Here is a 16,894-nt window from a genome sequence, read left to right as displayed (position 1 = left end):
CTATGACAGGCTCTGCGTCGACGACTGCACGAAATATTGGTCCTCAGGACAGGCCGAGCGAAGCTGCTCTGTGCCGGCTCACAGTGCGCACCGAGCGTTCACAGACGCGGGGCTGATCCCCGCCGATAACGCTGCTGCCAAACTATAAATACGTCATATCTTAACACACACAGCACATGTTTAGACCCTAAATGGCCAATTTCTCATCTCAAATTAACTTAAAACTGCGTTCCGTGACACAGAAAAGTGAGAAACGGCCACTGTTTCAACAACAACAGTCTTTCTCTCTCTTTCTCTCTCGGACACCATTGCTCACTGTAGCCAGAAGCACAACATCCTTGCGCAGCGACCCCTACTGATCGGGCGCGAAATTGCAGCGACGCAGTCGGATAACGCATTACGCAGTCGGAGAAGTATAATGTGGCCTTAAGTCGTAAGGGGAGCATGTCACGGCGCTCTTTGAGATTTTGTACACCCGCAGGTTCAGTTTGGTTCTAAACCTAACATTGCATTGAATGATGTGTGAATGCCACACCTTTGCATGCATGAATCACACGTGATTAACACAATGTGTGATGAACGTGTTAATTACACGTGCGATTCATGCACACAAAGGTGTGGCATTCACACATAATTCAAGCAATACTACTGATCAATCTATACTGATTCAGTGATAAAGTGCCTGTTAACATGAACCATGACCTGAAACAAGTTTTTTTTTTTTCTTTTAGAATTGGCAAAGGCACTCTGACTGACATAATCAAACACTTTGATGACCGTCCTGGCCCCACCTGGACTGACCATGGACAGGCAGACGTATCTTTCTGTTCTGAGGAGGCAAAAGACTTCACATGCCCAGCACCAAAGGTTACAGCACAGAAAAGTAAGCAGAAGAGGGTGCGCTTGTAATGTCACCATTTAGCCCGCATATCAACACTTTCTATATGTGCCTCCCACTTTTTATGGGGACCAAAAGTAATTGGACAAACTAAACAATCATAAATCAAACTTTCATTGTTTAAAACTTGGTTACAAATCCTTTGCAGTCAATTCCAGCCTGATGTCTGAAGGCATAGACATCACCAGACACTGGGTTTCATCCCTGGTGATGCTTTGTCAGGCCTCTACTGACACGGTCTTCAGTTCCTGCTTGTTCTTGGGGCATTTTCCCTTCAGTTTGGTCTCCAGCAAGTGAAATGCATGCTCAATCAGATTCAGGTCAGGTGATTGACTGATGACATTCCATATTTGCCTTAAAAAACTCTTTAGTTGCTTTTGCAGTTTGCTTTGGGTCATTGTCCATCTGGACTGTGAAGCGCCGTCCAATGAGTTTTGAAGCATTTGGCTGAATATGAGCAGATAATATTGTTGGAAACACTTCAGAATTCATCCTGCTGCTTTTGTCAGCAGTTACATCATCAATAAACACAAGGGAACCAGTTCCATTAGCAGACATACATGACCACGCCATGACACTACCACCACCATGCTTCACTGATGAGGTGGTATGTTGTGGATCATGAGCAGTTCCTTTCCTTCTCCACACTCTTCTCTTCCCATCACTGTGGTACAAGTTGATCTTGGTCTCATCTGTCCAGAGGATGTTCTTCCAGAATTGTAACAGCTTTTTTAGGTGTTGTTTGGCAAATTCTAATCTTGTCTTCCTGTTTTTGAGGCTCACCAATGGTTTGCATCTTGTGGTTAACCCTCTGTATTCACTCTGGTGAAGTCTTCTTTTGATTGTTGACTTTGAAACACGTACACCTACCTGGAGAGTGTTTTTGATCTGGCCAACTGTTGTGAAGGGCTTTTTCTTCACCAGGGAAATAATTCTTCTGTCGTTCAACACAGTGGTTTTCCGTGGTCTTCCAGGTCTTTCGGTGTTGCTGAACTCACTGGTGCGTTCTTTCTTTTTAAGAATGTTCCAAACAGTTGATTTGGCCACACCTAATGTTTTTGCTATTTCTCTGATGGGTTTGTTTTGATTTTTCAGCCTAATGATGGCTTCTTCACCGACAGTGACAGCTCCTTGGATCTCATATAGAAAGTTAACAGCAACAGATTCAAAATGCAAATGTCACTCCTGGAATCAACTCCAGAACTTTAACCTGTGTCATTGAAGATGAAATGATGAGGGAATAGCCCACAATTGTCCATGAAATAGCTTTTCAGTCAATTGTCCAATTACTTTTGGTCCCCTAAAAAGTGGGAGGCACATATAGAAAGTGTTGTAATTCCTACACCGTTCACTTAATTTGGATGTAAATACCCTCACATTAAAGCTCAAGGTGTGCAGTTAAAGCACATCTTGTTCATTTCATTTCAAATCCATTGTAGTGGTGTATAGAGCCAAAATAAAGAGGACTGTGTCGATGTCCAAATATTTATGGACCTAACTGTATACTCATATTTTATTTGATATTTTAAGTATGTATCTATCTTTCACCTTTCTTGTTTCTCATTTTTATTCAAGTGCGTTTTTTAACAGAAGAATTTCCCTCTGGGGATCAATAAAGTAAAATCTGATTCTTATCAGTCCACTGAAGTACTTAAGGCAAATAACACTACATTGACATGAACTACATTCATTCCTTTGTTCAAACTGCTACACTGTTTCTGTCCTGTGGGCTAACAGATTCAGATGTCACTGACAGCTAGAAAGGGTGGGGGGTTGTGACCATGTAAATGTGATGCAAATGAGCAGCTATTGGCCTGGCTCCTCAAGTAGGTAAAAAGCTTTCAGGCTGAATTTCTCCCTAAAGCAGTTTGAGCAGTGCCTACATTCAAATGGCCACATCTTCTTCAAAAATTATCAGATTTACATGTGTTTGACATTGTTGGAAAGCTTAGAAATCACACTTTCGGAATCTGTATATAACTCCAAATGTCCCGAAGTATACTTGTTAATGCTTTTGCCATGGCTGGACACATATAGCCTTATCTTGTGGTGCAGATTTTCTGTTTGAATACCTTTGATATTTCCATTTTCTCGAATTGCGGCTGCAAGCGGTTCTATAAATATAGCAAACAGTTAAGGGGAGAGTGGACAACCTTGTCTGGTGCCTCTCTGGAGCTTGAAGCTTGGAGATGTTTGAGCGTTTGACCTGACCGAATGGGTGAATTAAAAAGAATTTTGATCCAGGAGATAAAGTTTTGTTTGAATCCAAATTTATCCATTGTCGCAAGGAGGAATTTCCAGTTTACTCTATTGAATGCTTTTTCTGCATCTAGTGACATAATTGCTGATTCAAGTTTATTGATTGTGCAATAGTCTACTATATTAATTAGCCTGCTCGTATTATTTGTTGAGTGTCTGCCCTTAATAAATCCTGTCTGGTCTGGGTGAATTATGAAAGGGGTGATTTTTTCCAGTCTCCTCGCTAAGGCTTTGCAGAGGATTTTAAGATCTGCATTTATGAGTGAGATTGGCCGGTAGCTGGATGGGAGTGAGGGGTCTTTATCTGGTTTAAGGTGGAGACAGATATGTGATGTGTTTAGGTGTGGGGGGAGAGTGCCACTTTCCTTAATTTCCATTACCATTTTATGAAATATCGGTGCCAGTATGGGCCAAAACATTTTGTAGAATTCCGCTGGGAATCCGTCTGGTCCTGGGGCTTTCCTGTTTGGCATGTGGTGGAGGGCATCATAGAGTTCTACCATTGAGATGGGAGATTCTATGGTGCTGAGCTGTTCATTGTTAAGTAAAGGCAGCTTTATAGAGTTTCAAAATGTGTTTATCTCTGTATTAGATGAGGTATTGTTGAAAGAGTATAGGTTTTTGTAGGTCTCTAAAGACGCTATTTATTTCCTCCGGTGTGTGGGTTAAGTTCCCGTCAAGATCTTTTATGGAATGGATAGTTGTTTTTTTCTTTATTTATTTTAAGTTGGTTAGCTAAAAATCTACTGGATTTGTTACTATGTTCGAAGTTTTCCAAGCGTAGCCTTTCCAGTTGGAACTGTGTTTTCCTTTCAATTATTTTATTTAATTCAAGTTTTAATTGTCGTATATTGTTCAAAAGGTGTTCGTCTTGTGAAGCGGTGTAAACAGTCTCCAGTGTTTTCATTTTCTGTTCTAATTCTATTTCTAGTAAATTGTCTTTCTTCTTTTTAAATGAGAAGGAGATTATTCTACCCCTCATTACTGCTTTAGCTGTTTCCCAGAGAACACATTGCAAAGTTCCTGGTAGGTTATTGAACTCCAGGAAGGTAGCCCACTCAACCTCTATGTATTTGATGAAGTTTGGTTATTTAGCAATGATTTATTAAGTCTTCAGTTTCTTGTTGGTGGGGTAACTGCCTTTATAGTTATGTTTAGTGAAACCGGTGCATGGTCACTGATAGTGATAGGGTGGATATAAGTGTCTGCAATATTTGCTAGAATTGAGCTACTGGTCAGGAAGAAGTCAAGTCGTGAGTAGGAGTTGTGTACCGGTGAGAAGGTGTATTTTTTCGTAGCTGGGTTCCGGGAGCGCCAAGCATCACAGAGACCACAATCCTCCATATATTTTTTAAGAGTCCCTGTCGACTGCCAGTTTCGTGTTGTTTCTGTCATACTGAGCCCGTCTAATTCTGGGTTGAGTGTCACGTTGAAGTCCCCTCCCAATATGACTGTTGTGTCAAGGTGAGTGGATAGTGAGGAGAAGGAGGAGTGAAAGAAGGAGGGGTCATCAACATTTGGTCCATATATGTTGGCAATGCAAAAGTCATTATTATAAACCTGCCTTCTGGATCTGTAATAGTGTTTTTATGTGTGAAATGTAACTTCTTATTGATCAGAATAGCTACTCCTCTCTGTCTAGAGTTATAGTTTGCTAGGTACATGTGAGGGAATTGTAGTGAAGTTAACTGGCAGTCTGACTTAGGTAGGTGAGTCTCTTGTAATAAGACAATGTCTGCTTCCAACTTATTAAAGGGACAATATGTAGTATTAATGGGTTTATATAACCCAAAATCCACTTTTTTATACATATTATGTGCTCCTGCATCGTCTAGTCGCTGTATAATATTCTTTGTTTCATTTTCGCAGTGTTTCAAAAAGTCATTTAAAATAACATGGTCGCGGGGCGCGGTCGCATAGCCACAGTTAGCAGCGAGACGCCATGTTTCTACCGGAGTCTGTAAGGACAAACGCGAGAGAACAAATCAAGCGTCTCTTTACTTGTAGCGGAAGTCCAGCCTCCTCTCTCTCCGCTTCGTCTGCTACGGCCGCGGTAGCTCGCCCTCTCCCTCGCCTCACGAAACTCATCTGCTGACACGGAGAAAGACAACGAGGACGGCATTTGACCAGCTGCGGATACCGTAGCGCTCAGGGAGGGGAGGGGGTGAGCAGAGCAGCAGGTCTTTGTTGTAAATTTCAGCCTCTCCTCTAGATGGCACTATAAACTACTTACTTCCCCTTTAAGGTGATTAAGGATAAGTTTTTTTATTTTTAGAGCCGATTCCTCGTACATTCCAAATGACAAGCTTCAGTGTGGTCATCCTGGCTTATCTAGTTGTGTAATGTCTGTTGGTGTGTGTGTGTGTGTGTGTGTGTGTGTGTGTGTGTGTGTGTATCTGTGTAGTCAAGATTGTAATCCTGTATATGGGTAGGTGTAAGTGTGGGTGTACATGTGAATTTCATACATAGTGGTGTGTGTGTATGTATCTGTATGTGCTTGAGTTCGAGTGTATGTATAGGGGTGTATGTGTGTACTTATGAGTGGTTGTAGGTATAGGAGTGTGTGCGTGAGTGTATGTGTAGTTGCCTGACTGAGTGAGTGAGTGAGTGAGTGAGTGTTGGTGCATCTGTGCGCGCGTTCGTGTGTGTGCTTGTATTTGTGCTGGTATATGCAAAGGTCCTAATCGTGATGTGGTTGTTACGTACAATCAACATATCATGAATAGCAGTGATAGCTAAGTTATGTGTCTCAATAGTAAACACGTGTGCAACAATACAATATGAATAATGTACAGATATACATTCAGGGACGGCGAAACACATAAATACACAAATTAACAGAAATAAGTAACACAGCAAGTAAGGCATTTTAACAACGGTGGTGGGGGGAGGTGTGCTGAGGTGTGCGACTGTAAGATTGGCCGATTATTATTATTAATCTCTGGATAAATGATGGTGGAGATAGTGTGTTTTAATTACAGGTTAATAATTTGAACTTATATTATACATATTATACACATACATATCCCGGTATAGCTGCCCGTTGACGTACAGTTTATCCACTGCTACAACTGCCCGGGATCCTTCTGCCATGAGCTTCCTTCTCAGTGGAAACAGCCTCTTGCGTCGCTCCAGGATTTCCTTGCGAAACTGATCGTTGACTAAAGTCCGTTCCTCTGAGCGCACTTCCCCGGCTCTTCACCAGCTCTTTCTGTTTAAAATGTTCGAATTTTACGACGATGGGACGCGGGCGCTGGCTGTCCTGTCGCCTCCCTCCCATGTGGTGTGCCCGGTGGAAGGTGATGTTCCTGACGGTGGCAGCCGGGACCTTGAGTTGTTTTTGTATAAAGTCTCTTACCGTCACTTCTGGGTCCTCTTCAGTTTTTTCCGGAATCCCAGAGAAAACTAGGGTTGTCCCTCATACTCCTCGCCTGGGGATCAATGATCGTTTCTTTAATGTTTTTATTTTCATTTGAGAGACGGCTAGTTTGTTCGGTGAGTGATGCCACTGAGCTTTTTAAATTAGTATTCTCCGCCGCGAGCTCGGCCACCTGTTGCTGGCTGAACTCCAGTGACTCCCACAGCACCTGGAATTCTTGTGGAGTAGCTCCATCAGTGAGAGTCGAGCATCAAAACTCGACAGCTTCCCATTAACGGAGTTAAGGATCTCCAAGAAATCATGGTCCGACGTAGGGGTTGTTCCGGGAGAAGAAGCTGCTTCGAGTGAGTCCTTCTGGCGGCTTATTTTTGACAAGGGTGTTTTCGGTGTTTTATCCATTACTAGTCGGTGAAAACACTTGTGTATGTACTCCTCTAGGTTATCCAGTCTCCTGTTTTGTCTTGCTGTTTTTTATTACGACTGTTATTACTATTTGGCCTTGGATTAGTTGGCGATGTGCAGAGGAAATGTTTGTATTAGCTGAGCACCGCCATGTTGGATTTTCGCACTGATCTCACGGAATCTCGCGACACTACAGCATTACACCCTCCTCTTAATTTTAATTGTTTTAATCTTCATTTTAAAGATTAAAAAAAATTGGAATTTAAAGGTAAACTTTGTTAGACCACTGAGGTCACGCCTTTTGAGGTAGAGAAAATCCTTTGATAACTTGATTATTAACTTGTCTGGAACATATGTACTAAGTTTGGCGGGGCTTGCTCAAACGTGCCAGGACTAGATCATTCAAAAGTAAAGACAAGTCATTTTTGTTTTTCCAAAATGGCCGACTTCTGGGTGGACGGAGCTAGTGGAAGACATTTGGTTGGAATCATGAGAGCAACAACTGTACCAGTTTGGTTCAAATTGTAACAATTATGTGTGACTTAGACGAAAAAATGAAAAATTTAGCATTTAATGCAAATTTGACCACTTTATCTCATGTCAAAAATCCCCAAAAATTCCTACGCCTCAGAAATAACTCCCAATTTAAATCGCCTTTTCAACAGTTAAAAAGACAAAAATTTCGATTGGATGAAAACTGATTTCTAATATTTCTACATGTTAAATATTAACCCTAAATTAGAAGACTTTTGTGGATTTGGGTTTACAGATGCTTTAGAGCTTTACATGAACAGCACAGTTATTTGTCACATTTGTTTGGTCACTAGTTTGCTCCTAAATACTGGCTTTATAAAACAAATTTAGTTTTCTTTTGATATCATATATGTGACCCGCCACGGACCAAGCGGGAACAAGTCGGCCGAGCGCAAAACGAGAAAAACAGGAAAAAGTTTTTTTTTTTTCAAAATTACACAAGTTGAAGTTTTGAAGAAGCCACTACTTGCTTCAAATCACAGTATTGTGGGTCTTAAAATCATAAACTTTGTTTGAATTAAGGTTGTTTTATCGCTGTGAATCACTCCTAGTTTTGGTGTGGCGATATCACATTCCAGAGCTTTTGTTGCTTTTTCAGCCAATCAGCTGACAATCATGGAGAATACACATGGCTAATTAATATGCAGCTCTCACTCAGAGAGAGAGAGAGAGAGAGAGGGAGGGGGAGAGAGAGTGTGTCGAATGTCCAGCGCGTATGTGTGCAGTGTGTGTGTGTGTGTGTGTGTGTGCAGTGCGAAATTAAAGTGTGATTATCATCAAAGCAGTCATCATCAAAGCTTTGTTTGACAAAGGAAGGCAAAGAAAACCGGAGAATAAGTCTGTGGCTGAGCTTCTTCACAGAGACTGCTGGTGTGTGGACTGTTAGCATTTTAAGCTAGCGATCTTTATGCTAACGTGTTAGCAGACTTCATCACAAAAACACGAAACAGATGATTATTCAGCGGCTGAAAGAGAGCAGGACACACACAGTAGTTGTCTGAGATGACGACGTGACGCCAGCACCGCCTTATGGGTGAGTTTTCATATACATAACGTTAGTGTTCAGTCACATACAGGGACGTATTTTCTTGTTATTGTTTCACTTGCTCCAGCACAAACATGTGAGATGATGGTGGACGCATCACCGGCTGTTCTGGCTGTGTGCCTCCAAGCGTGTGTGTGTGTGCAGTGCGAGTGGCGACACGCGTTCCAGCGGAGAGGCCACTTTTTTCCCTTTTTTTGCCCCTCATTTTTATTATGGCTGTTCTGATGGTCAATAATGGACATTACAGCCATGTTTTTGAGCCTAAAATGAAGTAGTACAGTGTAGAATATTCACATCCCCGCATTGCTGCTGTTGCTGCAAAAAAAAAAAAAGTAGACAAAAAATTCGACATGTGGACCTAGACAATCGACTCTAAAAATGTGTGAAATTCCCATCCCTAATTATCAGCTCATTCAGTAACAGACTGATCCATTCACACTACACCACAGAGCCACTTCAATGTATTTCATTAGTGTCTGATTTGATATTATATTGTCTTTGATGATTCTCTCTTAAGTATATATGTATATATACTTAAGAGTATATATATTTAGACTTATATATATTTTGTTTTCATGAAACAACAAAAAAAGATGATGGAAATACAGTAGTACGCAAAAGTTTGGGCACCCCTGTAAATTGTCATGATTTTCCTTTATAAATCATTGGTTGTTTGGATAAGAAATTTCAGTTAAATATATCATACAGGAGAGACAGTGATATTTGAGAAGTGAAATAAAGTTTATATGATTTACAGAACGTCTGCAATATCAGCAGATTCTGGAGAACAATGTCCATGTTCTGTGTAGTAGTGTAGCTCACAACAATAGTATCTGTGCTCATACAGAGCAGGGTGTGGTTTCACTGACAGATTAGACCAGGAGGGGGTTGTGCTATGTAAATGTGATGATTCTGTCTCTTGGCTCTCAGAAGGTGTAAATCTTTGAGGCTGAAATTCTCCCTAAAGCAGTTTGAGGAGTGCCTACATTTAAATGGCCACATCTTCTTCAAAAAATATCAGATTCACATGCGTTTGACATCGTTGGCAAGCTTAGTAATCACACTTTTGGAATCTGTAAATAACTCCAAATGTCCCAAAGTAGACTTGTGAACGCTTTTGCCATGGCTGGACACATTATTATATTCCACTCCTTATTTTTCTTTTCAAAAAGTAGTTTGACTATTGTTGAAATGTGACATATCAAACACTAGGAAATATACATTTCTGCACAAAATCAAATTTGCACACAACACACTTTATTGACATATGTGAAAGAAAAAGACAGTATAAATAAAAGCACAGCAAACGACTATCCAAATATGTATGAAAAAAAGTTGGTAAAAAAACGTAAATGTATAACTAAACATTTATTTTACACACACACTGTTCAGCCGTTACAGATACTTGGTGTACAGGAGCTTTATGAGCTGGTGTTGGGGTTTCTGGGACGAAGACTGTGTGCCACTGCCCAGCTAAGTGGTGCTACGGATACGGAGAGAGTTCACCGACGCTGAAGGCATCTATGTGGAGTTCAGACCGGCCCTCGACTGAACCTTGGCACATAGCGCTCTATCACCTCCTTTTTGTCCCGCTTCTCAAACTGTGCAGAGAGATCTTCAGGGATGGACATTTTCATAACCACATCTGTGTACGGCCCAGGCTCCAGAAAAACCTTCTGGAACACCAGGTCCACTATTTCATCCACGTAGTCTGCAATAACAGAAAATGCAATATTGTGTTTAATTTGTTGTGTGTATTCATTTTACAAGTGTAATTTATATATTTGTTTACAAAGATTTCATTATGGCCGTTTAATTTTCTAGTGCAACTTTTTACTTAATAAAAAGGTGAAAAAAAAAAAATTACTGAATGTTGGCTGCTCTTTCACTGGCCTTGCTGTGCATTCTCCTTTCTTCCACTTTGGAAACTGGAGCTTGAACAGCGGATCACCATCAGTTTGTTGCATGTGGATGGTGTGTATTTTCATTGAAGTGCATGACTGCCAGGTATAGTCTTGGGAGACAAAAACATAAAATGCTAAATAAGATTGAGAACACATTGTACATACTTTATTTTCAAAAGAACAGCTTTATTTGTAACAACTTGAAAAAATAACACCTTATTGTATTTAACATATCTAACATTAGTCAGTTTGTATTAAATGATTGTTTACTGTTATTTAGCTGCATAACTGGCCTATTTTGGTGTGGCTGTATGTCCATACGTAACTGTAATAAAAAAACGCCCCTCTTTTCCTGCACAGCATTCCAAGAAAAGGAAAGACAACATTCTTAGGCGCAAAGCATAGAATGACGCTATGAAAAGCCTCCAGTGACAATGTCTGGTAATGAGGGCTCAGCTTCACCACATCTTCATGACCCTCTTGTTGGTCAGCTGGTGTTCCTGTGAAAAACGAGACCATGTTTAATAATCGCATTTAGTAGAGGATCAATGCCTACACAAGATAATGTTTACACATCTGCTGTCAACCACATGCTCCTGTCTGTAGAAGTGCAGTTAATGGCAGTTAGCCTTTGCTAGCATTACACAAACAATGACAAAGTAAAAAATAACTTCTTAGCAGTTATTACTCCTTAGCTCGGAGGCTACATGTCTGCTCATTGTAGCAGCAAAGCATGCAAACATGATACTTGAAAAGCATACGAGTGTACAGCCAATCTTCCACATCATCACACGCTACGTGTCTGAAGCCCGGCAGCTAACGCAGTAGCGTTAGGCGAACAATGACAAACTAAGCATACGTTTTTTAAAGAATACTTACAGTTTGTTCCACTGCAGTCCCTCCACGGACAGTTGGTACTGCTCCCAGTTTCAGGTTCAATCTTCTGGTCAGTCCAGAATTGTACCTCCTATACCAGAGGTCACTAACAGGCAGACCGCAGTCCGAGTCCGGACTCAGACGCCGTCCTGTAAGGACCTGGACCTACAGTGAATAAATTATTTAAGTATTTTAAATGTTGACGAGGTGCTTCTATTTTGACCGGCGCAGCTTCTCTAAACTTTACGGTACGGGTTGAGCGAATCCGGAAATCCACTGACCAATTGCATTCGACTTCAGCCATCCCACATGACGCCACTAAAAGTCAATCAAATCTGTGCATCCCGCTAAATATTGCGACAATGAATACGGACAGATTAAGGCAGTGAGGACCGAGTGACAGACATGGAGACGAGTGAGCGATACATCGAGAGAAGACGGAGAGAAAAGCGAGAGAAGACAGAGAAAAAAGCGAGAGAAGACAGAGAAAAAAGTGTTTACAGAGAGAAGACAGACGAGTGAGCAATACAGGTAGAGAAGAGAGAAAAATAATTAACATGGCGCTCTCTAAGAAGAGAAAAGTGGACAGCGAAAATATAGCTTTCAACCCAGAATGGACAGACTCATTCATGTTCAATCTTCCCCCTGGAAGCACAAAACCAGTCTGTCTATGTTCAGAGACAGTGGCACTTGTAAAAAGTTGCAACGTGAAACGCCACTATGAGACCAAAAAACATTTTTGACCAAACACACCCACTTAAATCTGAACTTGGGTCCCAGATAATAAGAGCTTCTTTTCCTTTAAGAGAGAAGAAAATAATACATATGTTCAGTGTTACATCTATATAATTGTATAAAAGTAAATATTGTCAAAATGTTTTTGAATTGTTCTTTCTGTATTTGATCCGACAGTCAGTTGTTGATTACATGCAGACTACTAGGCTACTTCAGTATATATCCCACTACTAAATAACACAATTTAGACATTATGATGTTACGCACCTTTGCTTGAGGAAATGTTCTCAAAGTGGACCTATTAGAATTTTAGTTGATTATCCCTGTCCTATACTATACACTAAGGGGGACCACTAAAACATGAATGAGTCTTAGTTTTTCACACTTTGGTCCAAACCCAAATTAAAAAAAAAAATCATTAAAAAGTTGATTTTTGCATATGTCCCCTTTAAAAACAATAAGGATTTAAATCATAAAAATCAATTTTATAAATAAATCAGGGATTTTATTTTTAGGCCATATCCCCCAGCCTGAAAATTAGAGATTAAAAATTAGATTAACGTGATTAAAAAAACATAACGCGCTTAATATGACCGCTAATTAATTAATCGCAATTAACGAGATCATTTGACACCCCTAGTCCAAATACCGTAGTACATATGCCACACTTGCTGTTTGAAAATGTGGACACTATTGGCGCTTTTCCACTAGCTCTACGTTACACGGCACGAAACGGCACGGTTCAGTTGTGTTTCCACTACAGAAAACGTACCTTCTCGTGGGAGGGGTTATCACAACACGGCTACAACGTGGCTGTGCGAAACTGCTGTGCTCTTACACGCGAGACACACACTACCATAAACAATGGAGAACGTGGAGTCGTTCTGCTGCTCGGTCTGTGGCATTTGTTCACACACAGAAGAGCAGATCGCCAGTAAAGGCTACAGGTGGCAAGAAGAAATACTGTGGAGGCGTACAGAAAAGTTTGGGAAGTCATACAACATGAAACTGAAGAGGAGATGTTACGAGACAACGAGTGAGGGTAAGCTAAATATAGTTGCTATCTCTAACTAGCTCATACACAGTACTGTGCAGAAGTTTCTGGCACCACCAGCTCTGTTGTTTTTTTTAATTCATGCAACATGTGTATGTAATACTCAAGCATGTCTTGAATAAACCTAGCGGAATAGACGTTTTTTTACAGCATATATTTCTTTAAATTAAATAGTAGGACAAACACAGGATTAACCAGTAACATTAATTAAGGTTCCATTACAGTATTAACAGAGCTGTGTTATTTTTCAAGTGTTAGGGTAGATCACAGTAAATACTTGACACCTGTAGAGGATGTTTTTTTTTTTTTTTTTAAACTGCATCCATATGTTCTGAATGCGTTCCAGCAAAGTGAAATAGAAATATTGATCCTCTATTGTCATTATAGCATTGCTCAAGCAACAAATCTAATGGTGGCCTAAGACTTCTACATAGTACTGTAGAAGTGTACAGCGTAGTAATGAATGAAAGCAATCTCTATTTTTGGTATTCTGGTATTAACGTAAGCATGCTGCTTGTGTGTTTCAAATGGTTCTGTCGCTCCTGAAAAGGAATGACTGTGATGTCCAGCTGGTGAAATCCATGGTGGTGACCTGCTGTGCTCTGCATAACCTGTGCGAAAATCATGGTGAGCCTTATGACACTGAATTAGATGCACACACAGCAGCAACAGTGGTTGAACCTGTGGTGGCAGTGGCACAGGGTGTAGGGGAGGGCAGAGATGCATGTGAGGGCCTGATGTGTCACTTGTTGTAAATTTGTAAAATTATTGTACTGTTTTTCACTGAATTACGAATAACAGTTTGTACTTTCTGCAGAGATGTCTCCTTTTGTCTGTATACGTTTTGTTTGTAAAGGCTGCCACAATTAACAGAAAGAAAAAGAAAAGAAATACGCATGACGTAATCACATAAGTTACATTGTTGTTTATTCAAACAAAAAAACACAGCAAACCAAAGTTAAAGTGCAACACGGTGCAAATCAAATAAACTGTACATAGATGGTGGAGTCCTAGGACAGAAGGGAGGAAATAGGTCACAGGCTCCTGCCACCTATTGCCTGGACATGCTGCCCAAGCACTCAAAGGAATGCTTGGTTGAACGCAGCACTCTCGTGGTTTGGCGGTCAAGTTGTGTCCGGTTCCACTCCTGCTACTGAACATCATCCACGTGAAGCTCTGCTAGGACAGCTGTGTGGCTTCTTTTTCTCTTCCCTCCATAACAATATAGAGAAGTAGAAAGGGGTTATTAATCAAACCATTAAGGAAACACACAAATGCTGTAAATTTGTAAAATGCTGTTTATTCTTACCAGTTGCACACAGCCGTGGTCTATGGCGAAGTCGGTGCCACCGACGACGAAGGAGCTGATGGCTCTGCTGGGGTGGATGAACATTCCTCACATATGGAATAGGATTCTTGAACAAAAGAAGTGTACACATACGCTGTAATTACACGCACAATATATATATATATATATATATATATATATATATATATATATATATATATATATATATATATATATATATATATATATATATATATATATATATATATATATATATATATATATATATATATATATATGTATGTATATATATATTCAGCCACAGACTGAAACACCCTAAATGAAGGAGCTTTATCGCAGGTCATTCCTCCCTGCAGCTTTTAGCTCTCAGTAGACAACATATAACCAGGCTCATCATCCCATGTGCAATATACTGTCTTTTTACAAAAGTGCAATATAAACATAATATCCCATGCTCATTCTCTGTCTATAATGTAAATATCCAACCCATACTGTATATATTCTGGAAATTGTCTATTATGCACACTACACATTCTACTCAATTTCACTTTTTTATATAGTCTCAGTGTTAATATCTTTTTATAGTGAACTTCTTGTTAATACATGGTTATTATCATGATCTTTACTGTGTTGCTGCTGTCATTGTGGGACGAATAAAGGACTATCTTATCTGTTTTAACACGTAAAAACAACACGTTACACGGTAGTAAGTCTAATTCATGACTTGTAAAAATCTGGTTTCCTTTACATGTTTACGTAATGTTTTGTTGTAGGTTGAGCACCTAATAGCGGACGTTGCTAACTAGCTAGCCAACTACGTTGTCTTGTGTAAACAGACGGACAGAGCTTGCCAGCACACATGATGTTACTTTTAAAATGTCTTGTTTAAGTGAGTTTATTTTCAGCGGTGGTTAAACGTTGCCCGCAGGATGAAAAAAACACTTACCATTGGCGTGTGCGGAGTTGTTGGAGTTGCTGTGGAAGCCGTGAACGGACATCGACTCCGGGTAAGACCTGCTCGTTACGGGTGGCTCCGTCCAGCTCGCTCTGTATGTAGTCGTCTCCAACTAAACAAGACAGTCTGGACCTCGTCGTTGGAACATGGAATGTTTTGACTCAGAGTTGACATGTCGAAGTATTTGCCCACTGCTCTTTTTTGAAAAATTGTGGATTTGATTCCTGCATCCTGTGTCGCGCTCATGACGCACCCAGTGACTACACTTCTGGCCAATCAGTGGCCGGCAGTTTTGACCAATCAGCGCATAGTACCTGCGCCGCTGACTTGGAACCTCGCCAGAGCAGGTACTAAAAACGCTAGTAGAAACACTCGCTAAACAGTGTTGTGTAGCGCAGTGCCGTTGAGAGTCGGGCCGGTGGAAAAGCGCCATATGGTGCCATTTGAGAAAAAAAGAGCTGAAATACTGAGAAGTCACTGAGAAAACAAACTACTAATGATGCCACTGCCCATCACTATGTGTCAGTACCTCATACAACCAAACAACACAAAACAATCCTGATCTATGTATGCCTTGAACGCAGGCTCAAAATCAAATACAGGTTGAAATGCAATATACAAGCAGGAGAAACAGATGAGGTGGGTTCCTACCTGAGAGGAGAGCAGAGCAACGGGCAGGAAGTCAGCGACATGGATGGACACTGGAGGACCGGTCCAGTTACTTTGAGCAAACAGGTGAAGACAAGACACGGCCAGAGCCATCACTGTCAGCTTCCTGCATCAGGAGGGACACAACACATGACTTAGCGGACTGAATCACTGCATAAAAGAGATTAGGATAGTAATGAATAGAGGTCAACAATGCAGATTATTATTGTTTGTTTGTTTTTTTTTTAAACAGGGCAGCTGTTGGCCAATTTTTTTTACAATTTTCTGGCCCATATATTAAGCCAATTTCCTTTTTCCCTTGGGTTAGGGTTAATGTTTCATGATAACAAATAACACAAAACTAATGGCCAGTCTAATACTGAAAACCAAACTATTAAGGAACACATAAGTATGTACTATGCTTCATATTTTAGATTCATGATTTGATATATGTGAGAATTAGGGCTGTAATCAACCAAAGAAACTCCTGGTCGACTAAAGCCCTGAAATTTCGACTAAAAATCAACTAATCGGTATCGCAGTAAATCACAGTATTGTGGGTCTTAAAACCATAAACTTTGTGTTTAAGGTTGTTTTATCGCTGTGAATCGCTCCTAGTTTGGGTGTGGCGATCTCACATTCCAGAGCTTTTGTTGCTTTTTCAGCCAATCAGCTGACGATCACGGAGAATACACATGGCTAATTAATATGCAGCTCTCACTCAGAGAGAGCGATGGATAGGGAGAGATAGTCTGTCCAGCAGTTATGTGTGTGTGTGTGTGCGCGCAGTGTGTGTATGTGCATTGTGTGTGTGTGCAGTGTATGTGTGCAGTGTTAAATTAAATCATGATTGTCATCAAAGCAGTCATCATCAAAGCTTTGTTGAACAAAGGAAG

General features: G+C 40.5%; 1 protein-coding gene across 1 annotated transcript in view; it reads right to left on the bottom strand.

Annotated features, from left to right (window-relative positions):
- The window catches only part of ttc27 (tetratricopeptide repeat domain 27), a 182,623-nt gene that overhangs the window by 155,112 nt on the left and 10,617 nt on the right, over nucleotides 1–16,894 (bottom strand). Inside the window, exon 3 of the mRNA XM_083898147.1 lies at nucleotides 16,002–16,125. Coding sequence (XP_083754273.1) covers nucleotides 16,002–16,125 — 124 coding nt within the window. The remainder of the gene's footprint in view (nucleotides 1–16,001; nucleotides 16,126–16,894) is intronic.

This window comes from Microchirus variegatus, assembly GCF_963457635.1.
Source record: "Microchirus variegatus genome assembly, chromosome: 11".
Taxonomy (NCBI): Eukaryota; Metazoa; Chordata; class Actinopteri; order Pleuronectiformes; family Soleidae; genus Microchirus; species Microchirus variegatus.
This window is presented reverse-complemented; position numbering and strand designations above follow the sequence as displayed.